Below are 21,597 nucleotides of genomic sequence, written 5' to 3' on the forward strand. Positions count from 1 at the left end.
AAAAAAAAAAAAAAAAAAATAGAAAATCTAGAAGAAGCCTAGTTGGACTTGTCAAAAATATTATCTGTCTTCTGTATTTATTTAATATGAAAAAAAAACTCTTCATTGGTTTTCATAGCCACTGTACTATTAGAATTGAAGTCTTATAAAAATTAAAATTTATGAATCAGTACATTTACATTCCACTTGTCACTCAGGGTATATATCTCATTCAAACCTTAAACTCCTCTCTCCTCACTCTCGTCTGATGATTTGCTTCCAATTTCACTGAGAAAATAGAAGCCATCAAATCTAAACTTCCATATGCTTTCACTACTACATTGACGTACTGCATTCATGTTCAAGTTCTCTGTCTTTCTCTCATGACCAGGGATTTGTTCTCCTGGATTTGGTTCACTATTGCTCACACAAAGATTTTGTTCCTACAACTCTCCCCTTTCTTTTCTTAATTATTAATTTTTCTCCACTCCATGGGATCATTTTCATTAACATAAAAATATTATGCAATGGCTTCCATATTATAAATTACCTTCCTCTATCCTACTTGCCATCATACTCTGCTCTCTTTTGTAGTAAAATTTCATATTTAATAATGCTGTTGATACAAAGCAGCACAGAATCCAGCTGCTTCCTTCATGATTGTATTGATTCTACAACAGCATTATCCCGGCTACTGCAGCCTCGACCTGCTGGGCTCTGGCGATCCTTCCACCTCAGCCTTCCGAGTAGCTGGAATTACAGGCACATGCTACCATGCCCGGCTGATGTTTTCATTTATTGTAGAGATGAGGTCTCGCCAAGTTGCCCAGGCGGGTCTCGAACCCGCGGGATCAGGCAATCCACTCACCTCAGCCTCCCAAAGTGCGGGATTACAGGCTGAGCCACTGAGCCCAGCTAGCAGATAAGTTTTCAATGAATCCTAAGAAATAAGAATTATGGATGTGTGTTTGTGATAAGTCATATTGCCATTAGGATGCTGATATCTATCACTAATATTTTGCTTTGATATGGTGTTGAAAATAAAACATCCTAATGTAATTACATATGTAAAACATATATTTTACTTATAATTTCCAAATATGTTTCATATAAAATATATTTTTAAATCATAAGAAAAAGAAGACATCTATTGATTAACGTGATCATATAAAATATGAACAGCAATATTTAGACAGGGAAAAAGAACTCTTTGAGAAACCTCACACACCTAGTTAATGCTCAGTCAAAATCATTGCCCAATCAGAAGAACTCAATAAGAAGGAAAAGCAAATTGTTTGCTTTTCCTACTGGCATGAACAATTATAACCTTGGTTTTAAGGTTTAAAAGAATCTCAAGTCACTCTACCAGATACAAATATCAATTGAAACTAGTGTCTTCTTTTGGACAATATTAACTTGATTGTGAAATATGGAACTAAGCATAACATAATTAGGTCCTGTTGCCCACAGAATTTTGTGACTATTCTTTATCTACTCCAACAGGAAATTCCTGTCAACATTTTATTACAAATGTGAGCAATGTAGAAAAATCTTATCATCATATTAGAAGTATAAACATACTTATTAAAGGGCGTTTGTATACTGGCTATAAAATACGTGTATTTCCAAATATAGCTTCTGTAGCATTGGACTGAATGTATGGCCTGGTTTTAAAACATGAGGGAAAGTACCATCTAGAGGCAGCACTAGAATTCAGGCATTTGGTCCCTGGATCTCAAACCAGAGAAGCTGATATGGAGCATAGTCATTGTTAGGTCAATATAACACGTTGGCAAAATGTTATGTAAACCTTAACTTTTTTTTTTTTTTGAAATTAACATGCATACTAATTAATGGTTAACCTTAATTATATCCAGAACTATATCTTTAGTAGTCATCTAGTTCAACTAGCTCACTTTACAAATTAGGAAACTGAAATCTCCAAAACTCATATAGGACTATTCCAAGGTTACCCAGGAGTAAATGAGAGCCGGGGCTAGAACCCAAGTTCCTTACTTTGTCTTCAAAATAATTAATTTCCTTCACTTTTTAAATATGCAAGATAAAATTTTTAAATTTGCTAAATTAGTGTTTCACAGTTTTAAAACAATTTTGAATTTTAAGAATTACTTTATATCTTTTTTTAGAGCCAATGGGGCTACAAAGTATAAGCACGCTTTTACGATATATTTTCTAAACTGTACATTTTAAAAAGAGTGTAAGGTTTGATGTTCATAAAGTCTAATTTATGTCTCTTAAAGTGTGTTTAACTGGCAATAAGCCTTTTCAAAATACAGAAAGTATGAGCCTTAGCCACTAACACCTCATTAAATTAGTTATCTGTGTCTCTAAAGCAACTATCCGTTCTTTTGCATGAAAAATAATTCTGTTGAAGAAGGAGGTGCAGTTTGGTACTAAATGTAGCCTAAATATGGAAGTGCACATTTATTTCTAAATCTCATTTCAGCATGAACAAATTTTACCTGGGTCAGAGAAACAGAAAACAAGTTAAACGTAAGAAAAAAGAATGGACAATATTTATTGAGCTACTATTTACCAAGTTTTATGTTAGACATTTTGAATACTTTATTTCACTTAAATTGTACTTCAGACAAATTGATTCCACACATCTAGAATTCTTTATCAAATTCTTGACTCTTTCCATAAGTCCGTTTAAAATAAGAATATAGAGGTTTTTTTAAAGTCCATAAAACCACAAGATGAAGAGAACAGAAGGAAAGACAATAACAACAAAATTATGAAAGCTGAAAAGCAGTTGGTTGATTGTCAAGTAATTTAGTAGAGCTGAAAATAAACAAACAAAGCACAACTAAGTCCTAAGGCCAGCTGTAGGGAATGTTGAGAGAGAGCTGAAATGACAATACAGAATCCCCAACAGGCTCAGAAATTTGTATCACCAGGTACTTTTGGATGTGACAGAAAAAAACAACTGGTTGAAAGTCAGAAGTTGCCAGATGCCCAGAATCATTTTTCCACTCTCTTCAACTGGGACACATTCTTTCAATCCTGATAAAAAGCCTGGAAGTTTATTCCTTGGGAAAGATTAAAGAAGTCTCTAGACCAGTGGACACCAGTGGACAACAGGCACAGGGCAAGGACACCACCCTAAAAACAGGAATTAAGCATACTATCTACATTGGAAGCAGAAATGTCCTCAGCCAGCCTTACAGACTTAGGTCACTCTCCAGGAAGGAGTTGGGCAAAGTCTTATCTACGGAATGAAAACGGCACAGGAGGAGAGATCTAAAGCAGCCGCCCCTCAACCTTTTTGGTTTGGTGGAAGACAATATTTCCATGGACCAGGGGAGAGGAATGGGAGGAGGGGGGATGTCATCAGACATTAGATTCTCATATGAAGCCCTCAATCTAGATCCCTCACATGCTCTGTTTTTATAAAAGAGTTCACACTCCTTTGAGAATCAAATGCCACTGCTGATTTAACAGAAATCGGAGCTCTGCTGGCCCACGGCTCACCTCGTGCTGCTGTGTGGCTAGGTTCCTAACAGGCCACGGATCAGTGCCCATCTGTGGCCTAGGGGTTGAAGACCCTTAAACTAAAGATGCTGACATCATAGACTTCCCATCTAAATGAAGCAGTGGGATCATGCAGTCACAAGCCCACCCATGTGCCCAAAGCCTCTAATCAGCGCTTTTGACTCCCACTCTTGAACATAAGCCAAGAACTAAGAATTTTGAGGCGCCTGAGGAAATCCTCTAATGTGAGGGAAAGAGACAGACAGAAGAGAAAAAAATTAAAACAATTTGGAGAAAACAAAAACAATGTCAGGAAAATAGATTTATTTTAAAAATAGGAAAATAATTATTTAATGTCTCCCTAGAAATAAGATATTCTAACCACGAAAAAAAATCAGAATACTATTTTTAGAAATACTCAGAGAATTAAATAAAGAACTCCTAGAAAATAAAGAAATAATAGTAGAAATACAAATTAAATAGCAATGTTGGATGATAACGTTCAGAAAAACATCAAAAGAGAAAAGACACAAGATATGCAAAATATAAAAGACAAAAAAATTGAAGACTCAGGCCGAGGATCCAATATGTGAACAATAGAAGTTCCAGAAATGAAAGGGAAGAAATCATCAAATAAATAATTCAAGAAAATTTACTTTCAAATGAGTACTTGAGTTTGCAGAATTAAAAGTCTTCTGCATTGAGAGCTCAACAAAATGAGTAACATAGCTCCTTGCCAAGAAATATCATCATGAAATTTCACAATATTGGAAAGAAAATAGTCTTTGAGCTTTTATTTTACTGAGGTAAAAACAAAAACATTCAAACATAAAGATCAGGAGCCATAATGGCTTTGACTTCTCAATAGCAATCCTGAAAACTATTAAGTTCTTCAAAGGAGATTTAGATATCTGTGAATGGTCCAAGGTATTAAATAGCATTTACATAGGCATATGAATATACGTGTGGATCTGTATATTGAGCTCATAAAAATTATGGTATAATTATATTGGGAAGCTCAAACAATAGGATGGACGTGGGAAAAGGAGAAGAAAAGAGAGTTAGATCATATTTCATGCTACAAAATCAACAGATAGTACCTAATCCTAAAACCAAAGTGAAGCAATATAATCAGATTATTTATCATTTACCTGAAGGCAAGTATCAAGTAATCAGCTTAAAGAGATTATAGTGTTTGTCTGAAGAAAGGCCAAATTGGAAGAGGGGAGAAAGAGAGAGGGACTAATTTCTTTTTTTCATAATAAAACGTGTAGCTCTACTAAATTCTTTAAACATGTGTGTGTATACCTTGGCTAAAACCCAAAACTAAAATGTACCACATAAAACCCCCTAATCATACCACATGGTGCTAACTTCTATCAACAGATCTCTAAAGTCTTTCATACCAGCCTATCTCCAAATCTGAATATCGAGGGGTACCACAATGTTTTATTCTACCTGACATGTTCTCTACATTGCGACATGCCTGCTTTATGCCTGTAGTACAAGATAATTATTTAAAGTACTTTTTCTTACTCTCAAAAGTATACTGAATGGACAACATTATTTGGCCACCCTAATGTTGCTCTCACACCTCTCTGTATTCAAACTTGCTATTCTCCTTACCATGACTTCCCTTTCCCAAATGCCTTCCTGGAAAATATCTTTCACATTTCTGTTCCAAGTTCTACTTCATTATAAAGATTTCCTTGAGCTAAAGATTTCTGTCCCTCATTACACTGCACATACAACTTCATTACAGCAACTGTTTGTTTATATTGCTATTGTGTATGTGTTTGTGTTCCACTAGAACAAGAGTTCCATGAGAACAAGGACCATTGTCTCTCCGTGGTTGATCATCTGGCACTCAACACAGGGAGACACTCAACACAGAGTGATCCACACAATACTTGCTGAATGGATGAATGTAGCATTTACCCTATTCTGTTGTTAGATATTTGTATTCTTAAAAGTCTTGTCATTATGAAGGATACTGACAATTCAATTCTGATATGATTTATCCCAATCATAAATAGATTCCGGACATAATTCCCTTTCCATATTCAAACTGAAAGGTGGTCGTTTGTGACAATAAATTCCAAGGTGAGTTTGAAGACCTTTGTTATTACATATGCATATAAAAATCTCTCATCCAACTACTAACCCAGGCCCAACCCTGATTAGCTTCCAAGATCAGACAAGATCAGGTGCATTCAGGGTGGTATGGCCATAGACACATGTAAAAATCTCATAGATGTTAAAAAAAAAAAAAGATTCCCAGGACTTGATGTGTGTATATATGCATCTATGGATGTACATATATAGGTATATATGTTTGTCTATGCATTTTACATATATATTACACCCTGGTATAAATACATATATATTTATTATCTATATGATATATAATATTATATAGTATGCATACATCTTTAATTTATTAATATAATCAGCATATATATTTACACCTGAAGTGAAAAATAATGGGTTTGGATTACCCGAGAATTCAGCAGGATAGAGATTTGGATGTAAAACTAAGTTGCTTTAAAGAAAATAAACAAATGCAACCTTTCTTACATAGCTGAATACATGAACTAAGATTCATTTTCTCCTTCACATACAGCTTTGATATTGTATGTGAAGCTGAGAGTTACCTTATTTAAAAATTAAAACATCTATTTGGGGAGCAGAGACTCTCAGAGTGAGAGGTGCACCCTACCACAGGTCCTTCTTGTCTTTTCATCCAGGGTAGGGTGGAAAGAGTATACAGGTGGGTTGTCTGATTCAGGTCTGCTGAGGAAGACATGACCTGCCAACATACACACAGCTTGCAGCCAACACTCTCAGAGGTATAAAAGCCAGTATTGGCAGAGGAAACTCAAGCCAGCCACATATAATAATCAACCTAGTCTTTCATACAGTAAATATGAACTAAAGAACACCAGTTATTTAAAAAACTAACAACACAAGACAAATATCAAAATGAATAAAAAGCAGTTGATTCAAGAAGACAAAAGATAGTTCCAGAAAAAGATGAGAACTTTAAAATAATTCTCATTAGTATTCTAAGAAAGATTTATGAATATATTCATCCATAAACTAGAACAAGCTAATATGAAAAAAGGGAATAACAGAATAAGAATCCGTGAAAATTAAGACTACAATTATCAAACTGAAGAGAAAAGAATCAGTAGCTGAACTGGATAAAACAATGAAGAGGTCTTCCAAAACATAGAGCAACAAAGCTAAAAGATGAAAATATAAAAGCTAAGAAAACAGTATAAATCAAACAGGTCCAACATCAATCTAAAGAGTGACTTCAATGGCAAAGAGCAAAGGCAATGAAGGGGAAGGAATAAATATACAGTAGAAGAAAATCTCTAGAGCCTAAGACATAATTCTAGATTAAAAGTTCATTAAATATGGTTCAGGATAAATGAAAATAACCCACAAACACATCCTTATTTAAAGTCAGTCCATCTCAACAAGTGCTCCTTCTCATTCTTTTCTTGGAATTTTTGTTTGTTTGTTTTGACTTCTAAATTGTGTGAATCAGAGGTCACTAGTTTTGCTTCATCTCTGTGTCTCTTCCATATTTCACTCATTTGCTAAATATCTCATTTAGACTCATCACTTGGAAAGCCATCTAACTATTGATAGCTTTTAAGTTTATATCTTCACTTCCAACTTCTCCCCAAATCTTCTGACATCAAATTTATTTTCTTTCTGTAATCTAACAGACATTTAAATTATATGACTAGAATAGAAATTTTGCCTCAATCTCTACTCCAAATAACTCATCTCCTAATCTTCCCGATCTCAGTAGGCAGCAACACCATTAATTCAGTGGCCAAGGCCATAAAACCACAAATCATGGTTAACTCCTTTCTTCCTCATGCTATGCATACAATCTACCAGCAAGGTCAATATCTAACACAAATTTGAAAGAAAGGTGTATTCAAGGAAAATATTTTCTATTATCAAGTTGCATTTTTCTCTCCCTCCTATACCCTACAACTCTGTATTAATTATATCTCTCATTCAAAACAATATATTTTTTAAAAACATGAGAATGTATCTCCCTGCCTATGGTACAAACATTGTATGTTCTATAGTAAATAATACATAATAGTTTAAATGTCAGAGATTATTGGTTTTTAATTTTAAATCATCAAAGCAATTTACATAGAAATCAATCTACATAAAAACACAAATTCTATAAACCTTGAAATTATAAAACATTTTTAAAAACAGAAGTTAGTAGTTGGAAACAGATATAGAAGAAAATATAGGGTTAAAAACATACCTGCTATTAAAGTAGTAAATCAAGAAGCATGGTCAAAAATTGGTAAGTCAAGACAGAATTTTTCTGATATAACAATGAAACTTTAAAAAATATATCTGGGCCGGGCTCGGTGGCTCAGCCTGTAATCCCGCGACTTTGGGAGGCTGAGGTGAGTGGATTGCCTGAGCCCACGGGTTCAGACCTGCCTGGGCAGCAAGACCTCATCTCTATCATAAATAAATAAATATATATATATATATATCTGGTAAGGAATGGAGTCAGGAAAGAGGACAAGTATAAAAGCGGTAAATTTCTCATGTGTAACAGGGAAATCAGCAGCTATTTTTATAGTGATAAATAACAACTAAAGTAAATGCATATTATTTAAGATTTGGTTGGGCGCAGTGGTTCATCCCAGCACTTTAGAGGGCTGAGGCAGGAGGATTACTTGAACCTATGAGTCTGAGATCAGCCTAGGCAACATAGTAAGATTTCATCTCCACCAAAAATAAAAATCCAAAAAATTAGCCCAGTGTAGTGTTGCACACCTGCAGTCCCAGCTATTCGTGAGGTTGAGGCAGAAGAATCACCTGAGCCCAGGAAGTCAAGGATTCAGTGAGCCATGATTATGCCACTGCGCTCAAGTCTGGCTGACAGAGTGAGACCCCAACTCAAAAATAAACAAGTAAAAAAAAAAAAAAACAGAAACAAAGATTTGGATTTAACTTTCAAGAAATTAACCATAAAGTGGTTAAAAATAATCACTTCAAATGTATGGGAATGGAGAAAAGTGTAATGAGCCTTACTTTTCATTTAGTATCTTCTTCAGTGTTTGAATTTTTATTATAACATATATTACTGATATACTAATTAAGCAAATAAAGAAAAATATTAATAAATAATAAAGCAATCATATGCAATCTAGTTTTAGATTTAGATTTTCACACATATTTATTTGAATGAGATTTAAGGAGACACCACTTTTTGTTTCACTGTTAGTAGCATAAAGAACACAAATACTGATCTAGGATATTTTAGTACAGTTTTTTATTTTTAATCCACTATATCAGTACAGAGATTGGTTAAATACCGTCTGGTCAAAATATGTTGGTGCCAGTGTATCTATTTAATTCTATAAAAAAGAATCCGTTACATGGAGACCCAGAAAAGCTCATGCACTGATTCACCATAATTTATCTTCTCGAAGCACTGCAGCTCTACAGACCCCTCTCAAGGGACACATTGCAGTTCTCAGCACAGTAAATATTCCCATTGGCCTGATGCACCTCTTGTCCTACTTCTATTCTTATAAACATAGTACTATTTTTACCTTGAATAATGCATGGCTTGGTGGCCTGCAATATTAAAATAGAAGTCTGTTGTGTGCTTCATTTCGTTGGTGTGCCCAGTGGCCTCAATCCAGTGTCCTATTGGGAGACAATAAACACCATCCACCAGGTTGTTTTCATTATAAGTACAGCAGCGGTCGTGATGAGGCCCATTTCCTAGAACAAGAAGAAATGACAAACAGAGCAATTAAGTCAGTGTTTTGCTTAAACAGCCTCAAAGTGGCTGATGCAAAATTAATAGCAAGAAGAAAATAAACATAAAGCTGCTTAATCTACACATTTCAGTATAAACACAAATAGACCAGAATGAGAGGAGGAGAACAGTAGAAATTTGTAAAGAGTTATGAAAATCACAGGGTTCTTTGCTCCTTTTGAGTACATGGATTTTTACAAAGGCATATTAGCTCTTTCAGAACTTCATGGTACCTCTCAGTGCTCTAAGAGCCCATTGTAAATCATTTTGCAGCCTCAGAAGCTCCTGAAGAAGGTTTCTAAAGCTATTACTGTCCCTGTATAATACACTATTATCTTTCTTGTATACAAATTTATGGCTAAAATCAGGAGTAAAGTGTTTTAGTATCAGCTCAACCAATAAATACACACATATAATTAAATGCATTAATAAATAATAAAAAAGGTCACCTCAAGCTAGTTTACAGGTAAAACAGTAGCCATTATTTCCAAATAAGTAAGTTAAGTCTCATGAGATTACTAGCTTGCCCAAGGTCACAGAACAAGCAGAGCAGAGCCAGTAGCAACCTGATTCCTCTAGTCCCTCACCTTTTGGGCACCTGATACCTTCAGGCCATTCTCTTCTATGACACTTGCACAAGGACACACCAGCTTCCTTCTAGAGCCATGGTGCAAAGGAAGCAGGAACAGAAGAACACATCTCTGGAAACAAGATTTGTCTATTTCACAATTCCGCCCAGTATCAACTACACTAGTTGCTATGGTCTGAAAGTTTGTGTCCCCCCAAAATACATATGTTGAAATTCTAACCCCAAAGGTTGATAATATTAGAAGATGGGGCTTGGAGGAGAATGATTAGGTCATGGCATAAAGCCCTCACAAATGAGATTAATGCCCTTATAAAAGAGGGCTGAGTGAGACCCTTTGTTCCCTTCCACCATGTTAGGATACAGCAGTAGGTGCAATCTATAAGCCAGAAAGTGAGTCCTCATCAGACACCACATCTGCTGGTGACTTGATCTTGGACTTTGCAGCCTCCAGAACTGGGAGAAATAAGTTTATGGTACTTATAAGCTAGGCAGCATATGGTGTTTTGTTAAAGTAGCCCGAATGATTTAAGATACTAGTGAACCTTGATTTCTATAAAAATTATAATTCATACATTATTTTATTAACTTCTTATTTGATCACTCCATTTTTAATCACGTCTTTGTTTATATTATCTAGTTATTATGCACTTTAAGAAAAACATATAAGCAAAATAAATGTCTGAGTGGCTTAAGAAATAAATCACATTTGTTATGGATATAAAAATTTTATTCATTTATTCTTTTTTCCTTACTCTGACTTACAACATATTTAACCTAAATTTTCTTGGTATAAAATATCAAAAAATTCATTAAGTTATTGAATGATTTTTTGAGATATAACTCCTTTCCATCAGACATACAGTACATGATGACTTCCTTAATAAATCATTAGTGATCTTCCTAGGTCAGTCTCTTCTTTTTTCTCTTAATGAATTTTTTTCCTCTTGATGGCTACAAGACACTTCTGCACATCTCTTTTAACCTCCATGTTTAATAGATAAAAAACAAACTATACTAGCTATTTCGCTTCTAGAAACATATCCAACAGAAATATTAATAAGAGTACAGAAAGATACATAGAGAGATACAAGTGTATAGCAATACTATTTTAATAGCAAATACTATAAACTATACACATTTATTTATTCTTCTAAAAATATTTATTTGAGACAGGTACTGTTTTAAGTAGCATTAAGGATTTAGGTATTTACCAGAAGCACAATTTTAAAAATCAAAAGCATTTTAAGAAGATTTTATTTTGAAAAGAACTCTGGTTATAAAGTTACAAAAATTTTTAAAAATAATGATATAGAAGCAGAGAGTCCACTTAGAAAACTACTACATTAGCTCAGGTAGTTGATGATGGTATCTAGTAGTAAAAATGGAAAGAATTTGGCAGATTCAGAAGGAAAAGGCTACAGAAGTTGTTGATTAATTGGAAATAGAAAATGAAGGTAAAAGCAAACCAATAATGACTCCTAAGCTTCTAGTGAATGTAAATCAATATGTGATACCATGCACTGAGATGCAAAATCTGGAAGAAGTTGTAAGGAAAGATAAGCAGTATGGTTTGCGTATGCTGGGTTTGGAATCCTGTTTAGATAGCCTAAAGGAGATGTCAGGTAAAATTGGAGTTATTGGTTTGACACTAAGACCAGAAGTCTAAAATCTAAAAACGAATTTATGAGTTATCTGAGTGTAAATGATAATTGAAATAAGAGCATAGATAAGTCACAAAAATAAACAATATTGATTAAGAAGAAAAAAGTTCTAGAACCAAGTTGGAAAGCATTTCAACATTTAGCAGCAAGACAGAGAAAGATAAATTCACAAAGGAAACATACAAAGAGAAGCTGGAAAGGAAAAGTAGGAGTAAGTGAGGTAGCAGATCATGACTGAGTATAAACATAGACTAGAAACCCGATACATGCATGTCTTACTGTTAACAGTGGTTACATCTAGGAAATGAAATTGGATGGAGGGGGACTATCTTATTCTAAACTATTTTGAATTGATTGGATTTGTTACGAGAGAGTGTTATTGTTTATTTTAATTTTAAAAAAATATAGCTCCTACTGGCCAGTATAAAAGACTTACAACAATTTAAATGTTACCTCTTACATAAATATAATTTTGAGGAGCTTCAATATTCATAAATTATAATGTTCAAGAACAATTATTTATGTACCCTAACCTTCCCAAGAATTCTTCATTTCTAGAAATTTTTTCTGAATTACTCATTTTTAAATATACATGCTTTTAGGCAACTTTCAAAAGGATCATTCATACACAGTCACCTGGGTTGTACAAGAATAATTTCTAGTAATTAAAGGGTTATTAGAGGGTGAGCCATTGTCCTTTGAATGTATCCCAAAGAAATAATGAAAATGAATCATAAAATAAATTTTATATTTGGAGATTTCTGCATGCAGGACAATGAGGTAAATGTACTTTTTCCTATTCTTCCCACTAAGTACAATTAAAAATACTGGCCATTGTAAGTAAACAAACATAAGATACAAAAGGCAAAGAGAAGAAGACAGACCATCCAGGGACATTGAGATCTGAAGAATGACACAGTTCATGCATTTTCTTTTTGCCTTATATATCCCAGACTTGGATCTAAAGAAGCCAGAAACTTGATAAAGCAAGGACAGTCAAAAGAAAACACAACAAAAGTCTACTCTCTCTCTAGCTGAAAGAAAATGAAAGGGGCAGCTGAGCTAGACAGAAATCTGTTTTTTTGTTTTTTGGTTTTTTTGAGTTGGAGTCTCACTCTGTCACCCAGATTGGAGTGCAGTGGCTGCTCCCGGCCACCACAGCCTCAACCTGCTGGGCTCCGGCGATCCTTCCGACTCAGCCTTCTGAGTAGCCAGAATTACAGGCATGTGCTACCATGCCCGGCTGATTTTTTTTTTTTTTTTATTGTAGAGATGAGGTCTCGCTGCCCAGGCGGGTCTTGAACCCGCTGGCTCAGGCAATCCACTCACCTCAGCCTCCCAAATCTTTTAGATAATAAATGACCTACTGTAGTCAAGCCCACTAGACAAATGTCATCCCTCACCCACCCACAGCAGTAGGCCATGTGGGAGCCTAAACTTCCAACTTTGTTAGGTTGTATGGAAGCACCTCAACTCACTCACTTGGATGGTGTCAGAGAGAAGGCTAAGTAAGGGGCCAAGACTTTCAGCACCTCCCTTGGAAGTGTTAGTGGTAACCAGATGGCCAGGTGTAGTAGCAAGGTGCCCCCTCCCTTTCTACTGAGGAGACCTAGTAGAGAGTCAGTACTCTCACTTCCCTTCCACCCCACCACTGGTGAAGGCTATGTGGGACTCTTACTTCTCTCAGCCAGGGAGCTATCAGCAGAGGTCTACTGGAGAGCCGGAACTCTCACCCCACTCAGTAGTAATGAAAAGTTAAATCCAATCTCTTCTGTTATCAATGAAAACTGAGTGAGAAGCCTGCGTAATAAGGTGGCACCCCTATTCTTCTTCTGGAGCAGTGTTAGAGAAATCTAGTTAAAACTTAAGGTTTGCATAAAATCCAGAGTCTCATCATATAATACCCAAAATGTTCAGGTTTCAGTAGAAAGTCAATTATATCAAGAACTATGAAGATTCAAGCCAAGTAGTTGGACAAAAGATGCTTGATGAATGCCAATAGTAAGATGACAAAGATATCAGAATTATCTAACAAAGATTTTAAAGTTTCAACAACCCATTAGAACACATTTCAAACAAATAAAAAATCAGAAAGTCTCAGGAAAAAATAGAAGATGTGAAAAATAACTAAATGGAAATTTTAGAACTAAAACATAAAATAATTGAAATTCAAAACTCAATGGATAGGCTAAAAATGGAAGAAACAGCAAACATCAAGATAGAACTATATAAATTATCCACTCTAAACAAGAAACAAAGAGAAAATAGACCCCACCTCCCACCCCCAAAATGCCAGTCTTAGGGACTTTTGGTACTATAACAAAAAATTTAAATTCATGAAATTGGAGTTTTGGAATGAAAGAAAAAAGATGGTAAGGCTGAAGAACACTTGAAGAAATAGAAACTTTTTGGTGTTGGCAAAATGCATACATCTACAGATTGAAGAAGCTGAGCAAAATCCAAACAAGATAAACCATCCAAAGTAAATAGCAAGATATATCATAGTTAAACATCTGAAAACTAAAGACAAAGAAGAAAATTTATAAGTAGCCAGAGAAAAAATAGTAACATCGGAAAAAATACTATTTTAATGTCAGCAGATTTCTCATCAGAAATCATGGAGGCCAGAGAAAGCTGTACATTTTTCAGGCATTGAAAGAAAAACACTGTCAACCATGAATCTTATACCCAGTAAGTATATCCTTTAAAAATAAAGAAAAAAAAAATCAAAACTTGTTCAATGGAGGACAACTAAGAATATTACTAGCTGAACTATCTTTAAAAAAATCTACCAGAAAATATCTAAACAAAAAGAAAATATTTTAATAACATGAGGAAAAAGTATGATAAACAAAAATATTAGTAAATGAAATACCTTATTTGGTCTCTAGAGTTTCTAAGCAAACATTATAGCACTGTCTGATATGGTTCTATCTGTATGTAAAAGAAACATTTATAATTATATAGTAAATGAGGAAGAACAAAGAGGAAAAAAAGGAAGTAATTTTTACCATTAACTCAAAACTAGCAAAAGAATGATCAGTCAATTGCAGTGTTATGAAAATATCATAATATATACACATTATAAATATATAAATCTAAAAGGAACTCTAAAAAATGTTTAGGTATGAGCCAGAGATACTATACAAAGGCAGAAAAATGAAACAGAAACAACAGAAATAAAAAACAAAATGGCACATGCAAGCTCTAACATATCAATTATGGCATTAGGAGTAGATAGTCTAAATACAAAAAATATAGAGGTTGGCAGAGTGAATTCTTCTGGGGTTTGTTTTCTGTTTTTTTGTTTTTGAGTTGGAGTCTCACTCTGTTGCCCAGACTGGAGTGCAGTGGCTGCTCCCGGCCACCGCAGCCTCACCTGCTGGGCTCCGGCTATCCTTCCGCCTCAGCCTTCCGAGTAGCCGGAATTACAGGCATGTGCTACCACGCCCGGCTGATATTTTGATTGATTGTAGAGATGAGGTCTCGCTACCCAGGCGGGTTCGAACCCGCGGGCTCAGGCAATCCACTCATCTCAGCCTTCCAAAGCGCAGGATTACAGGCTGAGCCACCGAGCCCGGCTATGAATTGTTTTAATGAACCAATACGGTGGCAATTCCAAACCAGAGAAGTGAAAGATCTTTGCAACCCCTTATCAACAAGGGTGGCTGAACGATGCATATTTGTATACTTAACCCTTAACTGTACCCCACAATTTTAAAATAAAAAATATGTTTAAAAAATAAAATAAATTAAAATTTTTTGGAAAAAAAAGATCTTTGGAACAAAAACTACAAAACACTGCTCAAAGAAATCAAAGAAGAAACAAACAAAGAGGAAAATATTCCATGCTCATGGATAGGAAGAATTATCATTAAGATGTCCATCCTATCGAAGGCAATCTACAGATTTAACTCAATACCCTTAAATTACCAGCAATATCCTTCTCAGACCTGGAAATGACAATACAGAAATTCATATGGAAACATAAACAACCACAAATAGCTAAAATAATCCTCAGCAAAAAAAAAAAAAAAAAAAAGCAGGAGGTATCACACTCCCATACTTTAAACTTTATTATAAAGCTACAATAATCAAAGCAGCCTGGTATTGGTACAAGAACAGGCATATAGACCAATGGAACAGGACAGAGATTCCAGAAGCAAAACCTCAATTTGTCAACCAACTAATTTTCAACAAAGTCTCCACCACCAACCACTGAGGAGAAGAGAACCTATTCAGTAAATGGTGCTGGGAAAACTGGCTAACCACATGCAGACAATCAAAACAAGACCTCTACCGATCACCATGCACAAAAATCAACTCTAAATGGATCAAAGACCTAAATGTAAAACCTCAACCTATAAGAACCTTAGAAAATGCAGAAGACACCCTTATGGAAATTGGAACTGGTAACCAATTCCTAATCAAAATCCCAAGTACCAAGGCCATAAGAGATCATATAAACAAGTGGGACCTCATCAAACTGTCAAGCTTCTGCAAAGCCAAGGAAACCATCAAGAGAGCAGGGAGACAGCCCACAGACTAGGAAAAAAACATTTGCCAACTATATATCTGACAAAGGCCTAACGTCTAGGGTCTACAAGGAACTCAAACGTGCTAAAAAGAAAAAACAAACAGCCCCATTACAAAGTGGGCAAAAGATATGAATAGACACTTCTCAAAAGAAGACATATGAGCAGCCAACAGATACATGAAAAAATGCTCAGCCTTGCTTGTCATCAAAGAAATACAAATTAAAACTACACTGGGATACCACCTAACTCCAGTCAGGATGACCATCATCAATAACTCAAACAACAACAGATGCTGGAGAGGATGTGGAGAAAAGGGTATGCATCTACACTGTTGGTGGGAGTGTAAACTAGTACAACCTCTGTGGAAAACAGTTTGGTGATCCCTAAAAGATCTAAAAATCGATCTTCCATATGACCCTGCAATCCCCCTACTGTAAACATACCCGGAGGAACTCAAATTACTCTATGAAAAAGATACCTGCACATGCATATTTATGGCATATTGTCCACAATAGCCAAAACATGGAGCCAACCATGCTGCCCATCAAAAGAGAAATGGATTTTTAAAATGTGATACATATACATGATGCAATATTATGCAGCTGTAAAGTAGGACAAAATTATGAGCTTCACAGCAGCTTGGATGGACTTAGAGTCTATAATACTGAGTGATCTATCACAGAAGCAAAGAACTGAGTATCACATGCTCTCACTCATAAGTGGGCCTTGAACAATTATTGTAATACTATAAGAAAAGGATTGGCAATAGTGGAAAATTGCCAGGAGGAAGGTGGGATTGGCAGTAGTGGGAATCTGCCAGGGGAGGGGCGGCACACCTCATCAACAAGGGTATCTGCATAATGAACATTTGTATACCTAACCCTGAATTGTACTCCATATCTTTAAAATAAAAAATTTAATAAAAATAAATAAATTAAATGTCACACTTAAGCTCTAACATAGCAATAATTACATTAAATTAGATAGTCTAAATACATAAATTAAAATATAAAGGTTGGCAGAATGAATTTTTTAAATGAACCTATTCTATACTGTCTAGATGAAACTCACTTCAAATTTTATAGGCAGGTGAAGTAAAAGCATATAAAAAGATATATCATGCAAACACGAATCAAAAAGAAGGCGTAGTTATTTTAACATCATATAAAATAGACTTCAGAGTAAAGAAAACTACAGAGAAGAAAATTATACAATGCTATAAGTCTCAGTCTAACAAAAAGCCATAGCAAGTTTAAAGGTGTATCTATTGAACAATTAAGTTCCAAAATATGTGAAGAAAAAAAAAAAAACTAAGAATACTAATGGAAAAAATAAATCCAGAATTACAGTTGGAGACACTAACACCTTTCTCTAAACAACTGCTAGAACAACTAGACAGAAAATCAGTAAGGACACAAAATAACTCAAAAACATCCTCAACCAACAGTATCTAATTGATGTTATACACCCTCTAACAATAGCTGAAAGCACATGTTTATGTATACATACAACACAAACCTTAAAATCCTGTAGAGCATGTTTTTTAACCTCAGTGTAGTCAAACTAAAACCCAACAATGGAGAGATAATTTTAAAAATTCAAATACCTGGAAATTGAACAACATACTTCAAAAAATCTGTGGATCAAAGAGAAAGTCCCAGAGGAAATAGAAATATATTGAAAAGAAAGGAAATTAAAATACAATATACCAAAATTTGTTGGGTACTGCTAAAGTAGTGCTAAGAGAAAAATTTACAACAACAAATGCATATAGTAGAAAAGAGAAAAATTTAAAAATAAATCTAAGCACCCACCTCAAAAAATTAGAAAAAAGAGTAAAATAAATCCAAAGCAAGCAGAAAAATAATAATAATAAAGAATAAATCAATAAAATTTAAAACAGGATAAAATGAAAAAATTCAATAAAACAAAGTGCTGGTTTATTGAAAATATCATTAAAATTGATAAATCTCTAGCAAGACTGACAAAGAGCAGGCATAAGTTATCAAAAAAGAATAAAACAAGGAATATCAGTATGAATCCTGCAGACATAAAAAATATAAAGAAATACTATAAACAACAATGCACAGATAAATTTGACAACTTTGGTGAAATTTTTAAAAAACATAAACTACTATAACTCACTTAATAAAACATAGGTAATTTACATATCCCTATAATTGTTAAGACTAATGAATATATGAATTTTAAACTCCCAAAAAAGAAATTTTCGGGCCTGATATAGTTTGAATGTTTGTTAATCCCCTCAAATGTCATGTTGAAAAGTGATATTCAATGTTTGAGGTGGGGCCTAGTGGGAGATGCTTGGGTCATGGAGGTATGTACCTTATGAATGGCTTGGTGCCTTTCTCATGGCAACAAGCAAATTTTCGCTTCATTAGTTCACACAAGAGTTGGCTGTTTAAAAGAGCTTAGCATCTCCTTCTCTTGCTCTTGCTTCCAGTCTCACCATGTGACATGTCTACTCCCTATCTGCCATCTATCATGATTGTAAGCCTCCTGAGGCTTCAATAGAAGCCCAGCAGATGTCAGCAACATGCAAAACTGTGAGCCAAATAAACCTCTTTTCTTCATAAATTACCCAGCCTCAGGTGTTCCTTTATAGCAATGCAAAATGAACTGATACAGAAAATTGGTACCAAGGAATGGGGTGGTTATAAAGATACGTGGCAATGTAGAAGCAGCTTTGGAACTAGGTCATGGGCAGAGGCTAGAAGAATCCAGAGGGCTCAGAAGAAGACTGGAAGGTGAGGGAAAGTTTGGAACCCACTGGAAACTTGTTAAGTGGTTGTGATCCAAATGCTAACAGAAATATGGACATTAAAGGCCAGGTTGACAAGATCTCAGAGAGAAATGAAGAACTTACTGAAAACTGAAGCAAAGGGCACCTTTGCCACTCCTCAGCAAAGAACCTGGCTGCATTGGGTCCAGGTCCCAGGTCTTTGTGGAAGGAGTGGTAACCTAGGGTATCTGTTGGAAGAAATTTCTAAGCAGCAGAGCAGTCAAGAATTGGTGTGTCTGCTTCTAACAGCCTACACTCAGATACAGAAGCAAAGGGGTGACCTGATTTTGGGAGTTAAAATTAAAAGAGAAGCAGAGTGTAAAAATTTGGAAAACTCACAACCTGGTCATGTAGAGAAGGAAAAAGTAATTTCAGGAGAGGAAACAAAACAACCTGAGAAGAAACCACTTGCTGGAGAGGTTAGCATGAAAAAGGCCTTGAAGGCATCTCAGAAAACTTTGAGGCAGCTCTTCCCATTACAGGCCCAGTGGCTTAGGAGGAAATACTGGTTTCAGCAACCAGGCCAGGGTGCAACCCTGTGCCTCCTTGGGACATTGTTCCCCACATCCCAGTAGCTCTGGCTCCAGTCACAACTTAAAGGGCCTCAGCTACCATTCCAGGGGGCACAAGCTACAAGCTACATGGTATTAATCCTGCAGGCACACAGAATGCAAGAGTGAAGGAATTCTGGAAGCTGCCACCTAGATTTCAGAGGATGTATTAGAAAGCCTGGATGCCCAGGCAGAAGCCTACCACAGGGGCAAAGCCCCCCAGACTGTCTCTACTAGGGCAGAGCCAAGGAAAATGTGGGGTTGGAGCTCCCACACAAAGTCCCCACCAGGCTACTGACTAGTGGAGCAGTGGGAATGGGGTTGCCGCCCACCAGACACAGAATGATAGAGCCACCAGCAGTATATATCCTCAGTCTGGAAAAGCCACAGGCATTTGACTCCAACCCATGAGAACAGCTAGGTGGGCTGCACCCAGCAAAGACACAGGATTGGGGCTGCTCAAGGCCTTGGGAGCCCACTCCTTGCACCAGTGTGGTAGGATGTGGGATACAGAGTCAAGGGAGATTATTTTGAAACCTTAGGTTTGATGCTTGTCTTGCTGGGCTTCAGTTCTTTTGGCCAAGTTCTCCTTTTTGGAACAGGACTATTTACTTAATGCTTGTACCATTATTACTGTCTCTTGGAAGTAAATATTTTGTTTCTGATTTTACAGGCTCATAGGTGAAAGAAACTTACCTTGAGTCTCAGATGGTATTTTAAATTTGCATCTTGAATTGATGCTGGAGCAAGTTAAGAATTTGGGGGTACTATTGGGAAGGCATGATAATATTTTGCAATGTGAGAAAAGCATGAGATTTAGGGGGCCAAGGACAGAATGACATAGGTTGGATGTTTGCTGACCCCTCCAAACCTTATGTTGAAATACGATACCCCATGTTGGAAGGCACTTGGGTTGTAAAAATGGACCCTTCATGAATGGTTTGGTGCCATTCTTCAGATGATGAGTGAGTTCTCACTCCATTTATGTAGAGTTGGTTGTTTAAAAGAGCCTGGTACCTCCTTTTCTTGATCTTTCTCCCACTCTTGCCATGTGACAAGTCTGCTCCCTCTTTACTCTTCACCATGACTGTAAGCTTTCTGAAGCCTCACTGGCAGTTCCACAAATACTGGCACCATGTAATCTTGAGCCAAAATAAACCTGTTTTCCTTATAAATTACTCAGCCTCAGGTAATCCCTTATAGCAATGCAAAATAGATTGATACAAGACCTAAATAGTTTCACTGGAAATTTGAGGAAGAACGCCAGTTATACACAATCTCTTCAAGTGCATAAGCATAGACATAAAAGAAAACTCTTTTTATTTGCAGAAGACATGATTGCCATTGTAGAAAATCCCCAAATTGTATTCATATATATGCAAATGAACTTCCAAAAGTTTATGGAAAAAATTAAAAGATAAAAATTTTTTAAACCTGAACATTACTTCTCAATGTAAGTTTATCAAGGTAAAGACACGTCTGTAAGTGATGATATCAGCCATTTAGTCTATCTCTAGAGAAATGAAAAGTCTGGGAATTTAACCATGTCAATGCAGTCTTTTTTACATAATTTACTGAGGAAAAATGGATGCCCTTTACAGATTTTTTAATTTTAGGAAACAAAAAGAAGTCAGAAGGAACCAAATAAGAAATCTAAGATTGATGCCTAATAATTTCCCATTGAAACTCTTGCAAAGTTGCCCTTGTATGGAAATATAAATGAGTAGTAGCATTGTTACAATGTAAAAGAGTTCTCTGGTGAAGATTTTTCTGGGCATTTTTCTGCTAAAGCTTTGACTAACTTTCTCAAAATACTCTTATATTAAGCAGATGTTATTGTTTTTTGGCTCTCCAGAAAGTCAACAAGCAAAATGCCTCAGAGCATTTTTAAAAACTTGTTTCTATGACCTTTGCTCTTGACCAATCTATTTTGCTTTGGCAGGACCACTTCCATCTCTTGGTAGCCATTGCTTTTACTGTGCTTTCTCTTCAGGATTATACTGGTATAATCGTATTTCACCTCTTGTTACAATTCTTTGAAAAAATTCTTTAGAATCTTGATCCCACTTGTTTAAAATTTCCATTGGAAGTTTTGCTATTGGTCTGCAACTAGTCTGGGAGCAATGGTTTTGGCACCCATTGATTGAAACTTTA

The 21,597-nt window shown here is 35.6% G+C and overlaps 1 protein-coding gene across 1 annotated transcript in view; it reads right to left on the minus strand.

Annotated features, from left to right (window-relative positions):
- The window catches only part of EPM2A (EPM2A, laforin glucan phosphatase), a 114,926-nt gene that overhangs the window by 54,970 nt on the left and 38,359 nt on the right, over positions 1-21,597 (minus strand). Inside the window, exon 2 of the mRNA XM_021708770.1 lies at positions 9,090-9,264. Coding sequence (XP_021564445.1) covers positions 9,090-9,151 — 62 coding nt within the window. The 5' untranslated portion in view covers positions 9,152-9,264. The remainder of the gene's footprint in view (positions 1-9,089; positions 9,265-21,597) is intronic.

Source organism: Carlito syrichta, unplaced genomic scaffold (assembly GCF_000164805.1).
Source record: "Carlito syrichta isolate Samal-C Ts95f unplaced genomic scaffold, Tarsius_syrichta-2.0.1 Scaffold147172, whole genome shotgun sequence".
Lineage (NCBI taxonomy): Eukaryota > Metazoa > Chordata > Mammalia > Primates > Tarsiidae > Carlito > Carlito syrichta.